Genomic DNA, 10,331 nt, shown 5'->3' on the forward strand with positions numbered 1-10,331 from the left:
ACAGCTCCAAGTGGTGTGTCTGCAATGCTAACTCACTCAATCCATCTCGTTTTGCTAAAACAGAGGCAGAGTGAAGGAAAGGTTGTCTTCGGCTGAGCTCAAACGAAGCAACTGTCATTCTTCCCTACCACATACAAACTGAGGAGATTCTCTTTGAAATGAGATTGGTGTGGGCAGCCAGATCTCAAACACACAAGGCTAGATGAGGGACTCCACAGGAAAACCAAAAGACAGAGCCAATTCTCCAAACACCTGTGTTTCTTTTTCTAGACCGCTATCAGCTTTTTTACATTGAAATTAGTCATCTGAAAAATAAACACAAACAGAGATGAGTTTATTTTCTCTTTGCCAAAGCTCTTCAACTGATAGCATTACTTTGGGGAAATTGCATTACACATGAGAAGCATACATACATTGCGATAAACGTACACCTACACATTTTCCCAGTGGAGAAAAGACAAACCTGTAACAATCAGACAAACAGTAGGCACTGCTGAACAATCAGGGAGAAAACTCCAAAAGGACGTGACCTGAACTATAGGGAGAACTAATGACTGTAGACATTAGAGCAAAACATTGGAAGGAAGATCTTTTTTTTTTCATTTCTTGATTTATTAGGAGTGTCTATATGCAAGCAGCTCATACAGGAAAACACGATCTTCACTGAGATCTTGGGAGAACACCAGAAAATGCACCGCAGGAGAATTCTGTCTCCATTTCTACTCCTGAATTTCATCTCTGTGCTCCACAGTGAATCTGAGCCCCTACCAGTGTTGGGCCATGGAAAATGAATTTTTACACCCAGTGCTTTAGATGCTATACCCATTGGATTTAGGTTGAGCAGTAACGCAACAGAAAAAGCAAGATTACATCGTTGTATCTACGAGAATTAAATCTATTTAAACTACTGTATGTGTCATGATTCTGCAACTCCATGGAATTTTTCACATGTAAAAATTATTAAGATTTTGGTGGGTCCCTCTGGAAAATTAGAAGCAAAGACCAATGACAGCCCAATTTTGCATCTACAGAATATGAGCCCTACTTCTAACTGTCACCATCGCCAAATTGCCTAAAACTTAACTAATTAGTTTATATTACTTAGGTTGAGAGTCCTTTCAATTTTAACTTAAATACAGTAAATGACAACCATCAAAAATTATTATATGCCTCTCTCTGGCAATCTGGTGAATGTCAGTGATTTGGAAACTTAAATCTAAGAGTTTAGTGGATGCAACTGAACAAAAAGAAATCAGAATTTAAATGTCGAGTGTTGCCACTGGCAAATGACTTGTTGACAGATGTGAAACTGGGGAGTTCCTGAACTTTCTATCCAGCACAGCAACTGTGCCACTGTAGTCAGTTCCTTCCAAGAGCGAAAAGTCAATCTCTTTGGTTCAATTTTCAATTTTCCAGTTTGAGCCCATCTAGGTTCATTCTCATGACCATGCCTCCTTTATGATAGGCCCATATATCCTATTCCAGCTACAATATTAAATGTCATTTGACTCAGTTTATTCCAAAATGATTCTCAGTCCAGCTGGAGCTTGGTTGGCCTATAAGGCACTTAGAACAGTCAGTGTCATCTTGATTAGAGATTCATTAGTCATGGCCTGAATTCTTAATCGCAGAAAATATACAGTGGCAGTGCTACTGTAGGAAACATATAAGGCTGTATGGCTGACTGACTAGTTTGTATTTTACTGTTGCAGGAATCCATTTTTCCACATTGTTAAATTTAACTTTGTGTTTTGCACAAATTAGCATTATTTTCACATTTAAGTTACAAAGGTCCAAGGAATTTAATCATGCATTTTCCACAATCCTTACTTGAAAACTACAATATGTCATATACATTCAAACAAAATACAATATAAATGTAAAGCGACAAAGCAATGATGCCATTTTTCCCAAAGCAACACAGAAAAGTGAAATATTTTACCTATAAATTTTTCCACATACCCACAAAAGATTTACATAACATCTAAGAAGCAGCATATACATAAAGGAAGAGTATATCACCAGTACTTGAATCAAGGAAATGCACAGTTTCTCCATATAAAAGCATCTGTCTCAGGACCAGGTCTTGACTGTGTAAACAGCGTGTTCAATGATCAGAGTGCAGGGAGCAAGAGGGGGAGAACTTGCAGGTTTTATTTGCTTTGGCTTTGGCTTAAGGTGCTGAAACACCACTTAATCTACCAGTCCACAGGGTTCTAAGGTGATGGCGCCCTAGGACAACCCGAATAGTAGAATACTGCTCAAATCTCCCAACAACCTTACACACACACATACACAGAAATATACACACCATGATTCCTCCACGCAGTAATTTTCCCTGCTGCACATGCTGTATCCAATATAAAATTGCAAGTTTCATTCCACTTGCAATTTTATATTATGTGTCACTACTACAGTACATGGCTGCCTGTCACAATGTTAGCCATTTGCTTTGTCGGTGACCTCCAGAGATGATGTGAATCTAGGAGAGGCAATTTCACATGTGCATCACTCAATAAACACTTGACATTTTTTCATAATATCTGGTTTATGGCTGAGAGTTAGATTAGAAGACACTATATTATATATAAGACACTATATAAGACACTAATATTAAGCTATGGCCATTACCACCACCAGACGGTTAGCTTAGTGCAAAGACTGGAAACAGGGAAACAACTAGCCTTGCTCTGTTGAGAGCTCACAATTTAACAGGCTATATCTCGTTTGTTTAATACATATAGAAAGTATCAAAGTCATATGTGGGGGTTATGTGCCAAACTATTTCTTGGCCTGGCTTTGCTAGTAACTTCTTGGAGTCTTGTTGTCATTGTGACGCTGCCAGGGGACAAGTGGAGAAATAACCCGCTTTAAACCACAATGTGCCATTTTTAAACTTAGGTTTTTTGTATGGATTAAACAAATTAGATAATACATGTTGTTTAGTCAGCTTCAGAGGTGCTGGTAGGCTGATTTTCTTACCGTCAAACAAAGCCAGGCTAGCTTTTTTCCTGTTTTTGTCTTTGTGCTAAAAAAAGCTAACCAGCTGTTGGCTGTACCTTTATGTTTACCATAAAGACACAAGAGGGTTCCTGACTTGTATTTCTAAGAATGTTGAACCATTCCTCTATGTATACTACAATCTACACTGGTACTAATATTGATTCAGGATCTACAGTATATAATGGGCTGCATGAGCAGTGGCTATGAGCCATTATGATTGCAGTGCAAGGCATGCTTATTCAGTCAGGTAACTAAAATTAGTCACACATGTAGCTTGCCAGACAGACACCACAACCTGGTAAGCTTTCATGTACTGAACCCTATACAGGTACTACACAGTCTCGTCACTGACAGTGTGTCTTTGTAGCTGAAATAATTAAATAGTGCATTAATGCATTATTGCGATACGTACAGAAAAACAGAAGAGTAACACTTCCTCAGGTGACTGAGAATGTCAGACAGTCTGTCAACAATTACATAGAGAAGGATATTACAGTAGGGTTGCAGTGTATAAACCCCTAATTTCAAACATGAATGCACATTTGGGAGTTCAGTGGTGCAAAAACCATAGGCACTGGTCTACAGAGATATGGAAAAAGGTGATATGGTCAGATGATTCATCCTGCACCACATTCTTGACAAGAAGGTGAGTGTATGTGAGGCGTACATCAAGAGAACGGTACCGACCTGAATGCTTGACCCCTACAGTGAGGGGATCCGGTGGCTCTGTTATGCTGCAGGGAGCATTTTGCTGTCATGGTTGGGTTCCACTGCTCCCTTAGAGAAAAGGGTCACTGCAAATCAATACAAAGTTGTTCTGAGTGATCGCCTTTATCCTATGATGAAACATGTCTATCCTGATGCGAGTGGTCTCTTCCAGGATGACAATGCCCCCATCCATAGGGCACAAGGGATCACTGAATGGTTTGATTAGTATGAAAATTATCTGAATTATATGCTATGGCCTTCCCAGTCACCAGACCAACCCAATTGAACACTTATGAGAGAATCTGGAACGATATGTTAGACAACGCTCTCCACCACCATCATCAAAACGCCAAATGAGGGAATATCTTTTGGAAGAACGGTTTTTCATCCCTCCAGTAGAGTTCCGGAGACTTGAGTTCCAGAGAATCAATGCTAAGGGGCAAGCTGTTCTGGCGGCATGTGGTGGCCTAATACCTTACTTAGACACTATGTTGATTTTTCCTTCAATCTGTCACCTATCTGTAGTATCTCCAGACTTTAAGTGCTTCTCTGAAGCACCACAGTATATTTTATGACACAGGATATTGTGAGATTCCAGTTGCTGCTTCTTCTTTCACTGGTGCTGTACAAACCGCATTAGTCATCAAGAGCATGAGGCTCTGAAAGGACACTGGCAGAATGTGAAGGCGAAGCATAAGAGTTATCTCTAAGCTCCTAAAATGACTGAGGAAAGAGGGTAAAAGGAAGTGATTCATGTCACCTTTGTTACCTCTTTTAGACTATGTGAATTAGCACGGTTAGCAGAGCAGCTGCAGATGTGAGACACTATTCACACTGCCAGATTTCAAAGTATCAAGTCAATTGAATTCAGGACTTTTATCTTCTGTAATTATGTAAATCATATGCCACAGATATTTCCTATCAAGTCAATTTTTTTTCCTTTCCTCTCAGCAAAATTTCAATTAAACTCCCAAGAGAAGCAGGACGAAAAAATAATGCTTCAATTGCACATTACAGAAAATTTGGTCTGGATTGTCTGTTTCTGACTATCAGGGCTGGAAACAACAAATTATCTTTGCTGTGTAGTTCTGATTTTTTTTTTTTTTTCCAGCTTTTTGAGTTACAGTGGTTGTGTTTTACTGTACTTCATTTTTCATTTTTTTATTCACATCCAGTACGGAAGACTATTGTAGAATATTCTTCACTACATCAGAAAGTTGTGAGCTCAATCAAAATCAAACCTTGATCCATATTTGCCTTTTTGAAAATGAGAAAATAAATGTATTTCCCAGTGCTACCATTAAAGGAATAGTTCAATCCTTTAATGGTATCATAGTTAACACCAGCTAAATGCCATGTCATCCAGTTATATTGTCTGGTAAATGTCTAGTTACTCAACTAGTCTTGCTGATGAAATAAAACACCGTGATAACACAAGTGCATTTATAAAGAGTTCAACTTAAATCAAAGTTGATAGAGCAATTTTTGTGTAAAACACAACTGCAGGATAAGAGATTCATGCCTCAGCAGACAGCAGAAATTTGTGTTGATTCATGTTTTACTTATCTTGCACTTTTTTTTCTTTCCAACTCCTTTCTGAATTGTATGGGGGAAAAAAAAATCATATTTGACATTGTTACTTTTACTGTGATTACACTGAATACATTTGAGCTACAGCAGGTATCCTTCAGTATATTTTAACATTACAGAAATGTACTGTTGCAGTACTGCTGCTTAACATGGTAACATGGCTTAACATGGTCCTTCACTTTATCCTTCAGTAGTATTCATTGCTACTGACTGCACTTTTTCACCATAATTTCAATTGAAGTGTCACAGTCTACTTCCCAGTTCCCCTCTGCCCCTGTCTCCAGCCCTTGCTCACTTCTCCAGGCCATGTTCTTCCCTTCCCTTCTTCTTCCCTTCATGTTCTTTACCTGCCTTTCTCCAGCTGTCCACCAGATGATTTCAAACTTTCCCCCCTTTTCTCATCACCTGACTGCTCCACCCGTCACCACACCTGGGGCACGTTCAGCCCCAACAAAACGTAGCAAAATGTTTATTTACTTCGGTGGTGCATTGAACACCCTGTTGTGTTACCCATGCGCACTGCCTTTTATATATGGCGTGGTTTATATACATGTTGCTGCTGATTAGGTAACACCTCTGACACACTCACCAAATGAGAGAAAACATACCTCAAAGCCCATTACACTGTTCCGAGGAAACATATCACTGCACCTACCAGCCTGTATGTCTGTGCCTGGGTCCTCATTGCTCCGAAGCACCATTGTGACATGAAAAGCTTCACCATTCTTATTTTTCTTGATAACAACACACACGAAGCAACTACAGATAAATCTACAGTCCCTCTTCACTTCAATATCTTTGTTTTCAAAAGCCTGTAGCTAGTAGCATGTTTTTCAGATGAAAGGCCGTTGTACTGCATAAGTGTTTATCATATAAACAATGACACACTCAAATCACCAATGGCAAAATGCCCCTAAAGGTGCAGTGGATGTGGAGACAAATAAGCATACCGCTCATGTCTCCTGGCACAGTGCCTTTCAAGCCTTAAACACACTTAAAAATGTTTACAGTGTTATTAAACCCAGTCAAGTGTAGGTGAAGGAATATTAAATCATGGTTATGCCCTGATTCCTTGTCATCAATCCTCACAGTGCTTCAGTAATGGGCTCTCAACCAAAGATGAGGCAAATTAAGAAAGCCAAGGTTTTACACACAATCATAATTGCCACTATTGTGTTTGACAATACAGAGTGGTTCTGCTGAACTGAATTAAAATATGACACTGTTTCACATCACTCCAGATACAGAGAGAAAAGAAATAATAGTCCCGGCCAGTCACAAGATTGTCCCTACCAGTGACAGTATACAGTATTGCCAATGAAAATACTGAGTGTGTGTAGACAGACAATCAATAAAACTGCAAGAGGCTCCAACAAGGCCGAGTTCCCTGGATGATGTTTGTTATTCATTTGGAGCCTTGCTGTTAGAGCTATAAAGCAGGTATAGGCTTACAAATGAAGAAATTATTTGACAAAAGCACTAGGGCAAAACAACTTCAAAAAATTTACCTGCAGTGAAATTGTAACTTGCTGAAAATCCCACCGCTTCCAGTTCACCATCTGTTACAAATTTTATCCACAGATATCGGCCACCACTCCTAATATCAGGCGGGCTGTGCTGACCGCAGTACCGTCCAAGAATTGGGGAGAAGCCAAATGGTCCATCCCGAACTTCGATGTTGTCAAATTTACATTCCCAAGAGGACTCGATTGAATAATTCTCCTCAAAATGTAGATCGATACACTGCCTTGGGGGGGCTAGAAGAAACAATGAAAATAATTACCACCTAGCACAAAGTAAAATATTAGTCATGCATTCATATCAGTTTCATTATTAGCACGCCCCCACATTCAATACACACCACCAATGCTGGCTGTTAGCCAAATCATCTCTAAAACACCAGAGCTGTGATAGTCTTTAGCTTCATTTTCACTCTGGTAATATTTTAACCTGATTATCTATGCTGATTAATCAAATATCATCTCCTGATGTGAAATATAACAACCTGAAGTAGCCACTTGCTGTCTAATAAACCAATTCATCTCATCATTCTCTTCAGCTGAGTATAAATACCTGGATCAACTTGCTTTTTTACTGCTGTTGTGCTTAAATAGAATATTTACCTTCAAGGATGTAAACACACTCTGTGTCTGGGGGGTATTTGTTTGGGTAATTGGGAGAAGTGAAGAGCCCTCCTTCTGCTTCTTTCACCCACGTTCCACATTGACCTGCAGGCTTCACTCCAGAATTGTTTTTTACTAAATTATATAAAGCAAAAAGAAAAGACAAAGATCAAAGCTTGGAGGAGAAGGGATATCTGAGCAGAAAAGACATGCAGTTGTGGTGATGGAGATTACCTGCTGTATCCTTCTTTGTTGCCCCAGACAACCCAAGTATGAGAAGACTTGCAACAACTGTAAGAACAGAAAGATAAATCAATATATTTTCGATGAAAGACTGTGACATGAGTTATTTTCTTTGTTTGTGCATAACTTAATATCAGCTGAAAAAGAGTCAGCAAGGAACACATTTCAGGTTTTGGATTTCATTTACTGTAAATCTGTAATGCTAAACCTGCCCTGTGTGTAACCTTATAATATATCCCGAAATAGCAAATAATACCTAAAATAATGATTATAACATTATTACATATTACATTTCATAATGTAATTACATTATAAAATAAGGAACATTCAAAAATTCTGCAATGTAAAAAAAAAAAAAAATGTCTCCTAATGGCTCAGAACATAAACTCTAGGCCTGTACTGTAACTTTGTGCAGACAAATAATTTGGTGGACTCCAGTCAAAGCTATAAGTCTTAACCAAACTCCTTAAAAAATAATAAAGCTTTAAAAAAGAACTAAAAAATGACCACAAATGACTAAGAATGATAAAAAATGTAAAACAAAACACCTCTTTTATAGTTTGTCACATATCACAGTTGACTTAATGAGTATTTCCTCCAAAAAACAAAAATGAATAAATAAAAATAAAAATAAATCCTTCAAGAACTTACAGTGTGACCTTCCACAGTGAGTTTACAGTTTGCTGGATGCAGTAAGTCTGTGTATCACCTCATGATATTTGTTTGATCCCAAGAAATCACCATCAGTCTGTTTCTGTTTTCAGTTTAATATGTTGCTCTGATATTTAGAGTCATTTAACGAGGATTAAATGATTACTATACTTCTTTTTCATTAGGGTATAAACAAGCAAGAAGAGCTTTGACCAAGTGTGCTTCAGCTGATGAATACGGATGTCTTACCGTGATGGAAGCTGTGCCCATGTACCATGTCTGTTCCTTTCACAAACGGCTTCAGACTCAACTAATTCCATTTAGATTTAGGAATACTTGAAAAGAAAAAAAAAAAGATTGAGATGAGAGTTCACACCGGGAAACCACTCATACCATACAACCCTTGGGTGGAAAAAAAAGGCAAATTTACTCCTTAATGAAATCTTCGATGAAAAAAATATCCTTGCAGATGTGTCACAACAACTAATCACCAGTTTCATATAAAACCAAAAATAGTTCTAAACACTCGCCCGATTTCCATCCAAACGTTTCGAATGCCCTTTGGTGCTTTTGATGCACTGAACGGATTAATAGTCCCGTCATCAGCCCTTCTCTAATCGTTCCACATTTGCGATCTTCTTTTGGAAAATATCATGGAAAGCCTTGTTTTGTTCTTTTTGCTCCCTTTATCAGGAGAGGGGATCCTTCAGGATCAAGAAAAACCACGCACCACTCATCTCTGCAGCGTCTTCTTTCTTTGTTTTTTTTTTTTTTTTTACGGTGCGTAAAAATACCCTGGAAAACACACGGTAGACAAAAAATTAAGGGGATTTTCCTTTTGGTTTCATTGTCGCTGCTATGTTCCTTAAAAATCTGTCAGTGTTCTGAGTGCATCCCTCTGTCTTGGCTTCTATCAACTGGAGAATCCCCGCAACCAACAGGAGTTAATGTATGATCTCCCTCCTCCTTCCGTTCATTCAGCACCGACTACAGCCGTCCAATGCGCCACTGTCCTCACGTACTTTTGACGCACGCATTGAAAACTTCTCCAGGACACGACTTCATCGGCACATGAAATACACAAGAAAAAGTAGATAAGGAAGAACTAATGTGCACGTGTTTTTGAACAATAAGCACGCGCTGCAGAATTCATTTCAGCTCGGACTGGTAAGCAGAAAAGCCAATGAGGTAGGAAATGGAATAAACGAGCAAAAACGCATACACGTCAAAGAGTCTATCAACATGATCGAACATGGAAAACCTGCAGAATGAAGTAGGCTGGAGAATTACATCACTGTTATGCATAAACAACTAGAGGCATCAAATCATGCCTTTCATTCTGCTTTTGGTCATGTACAGTCAGGGCTTTGTTTCTTTTTTTAACCATCTAAAACTCTTGCTTTTACTCCTTCAAAATAACCTTTATAATGTTCCTGTTGTAACAGGGATGTGTCCTAAAATACAGTAGAAGCCTTACAACTACCTTCCAACAACTTCAAGGTTTAATGGATGGCATCTTCACATTTTCTCCTTACCTTTCCATGTTTTAAAAAAAACCCTTTGGAGAGGTAAAGAGAAGTAGGCAGAGAAGCTGTCTTTTGTCTTTTGTCTTTTGGCTTTTCACTTTTTTTTCTTTGAGAAGTGACAAAGATCCATTAGTTTCCTGAGGTGTGAGTGTCGGGATGTATCCACGCTCATCCACTAAGTGTGTAGCCCGCTCTCACACCTGATGACAAAGCTGATCAGAGGGTGCCCAGGGACAAGTCAGGGGCTCAGGTTCCCAAAATAGTCTTGGCACCCAGCAGACAATATCCATCTTCAGATACTCCTGCTGCAGAGGCAATCTTGGATTCAGTCCCTCTGCGTGTATGTTAAAGTCGCTGGTTAGAATTTGCTGGAAAATTTGCAACTACTTGAAATAAACTGTCAATGATAGTGGATGCATGTGTAAACTCCTTTGTAGTGTTTTTATGCCCATGGCAGAACAACATCTGTTCTCTCTCTCCTGCCCCC

At 38.9% G+C, this 10,331-nt stretch overlaps 1 protein-coding gene across 1 annotated transcript in view; it reads right to left on the minus strand.

Moving 5' to 3' along the window:
- The window catches only part of neto1l (neuropilin (NRP) and tolloid (TLL)-like 1, like), a 74,871-nt gene extending 66,276 nt beyond the window's left edge, over positions 1–8,595 (minus strand). The window contains exons 1-4 of the mRNA XM_040126491.1: positions 8,568–8,595; positions 7,659–7,715; positions 7,425–7,559; positions 6,810–7,058 (exon numbers count right to left, since the gene is read on the minus strand). Of these exons, the coding sequence (XP_039982425.1) occupies positions 6,810–7,058; positions 7,425–7,559; positions 7,659–7,715; positions 8,568–8,595 (469 nt within the window). The remainder of the gene's footprint in view (positions 1–6,809; positions 7,059–7,424; positions 7,560–7,658; positions 7,716–8,567) is intronic.
- Positions 8,596–10,331: the final 1,736 nt, after the last annotated feature.

This window comes from Xiphias gladius, chromosome 5 (assembly GCF_016859285.1).
Source record: "Xiphias gladius isolate SHS-SW01 ecotype Sanya breed wild chromosome 5, ASM1685928v1, whole genome shotgun sequence".
Classification (NCBI taxonomy): Eukaryota; Metazoa; Chordata; class Actinopteri; order Istiophoriformes; family Xiphiidae; genus Xiphias; species Xiphias gladius.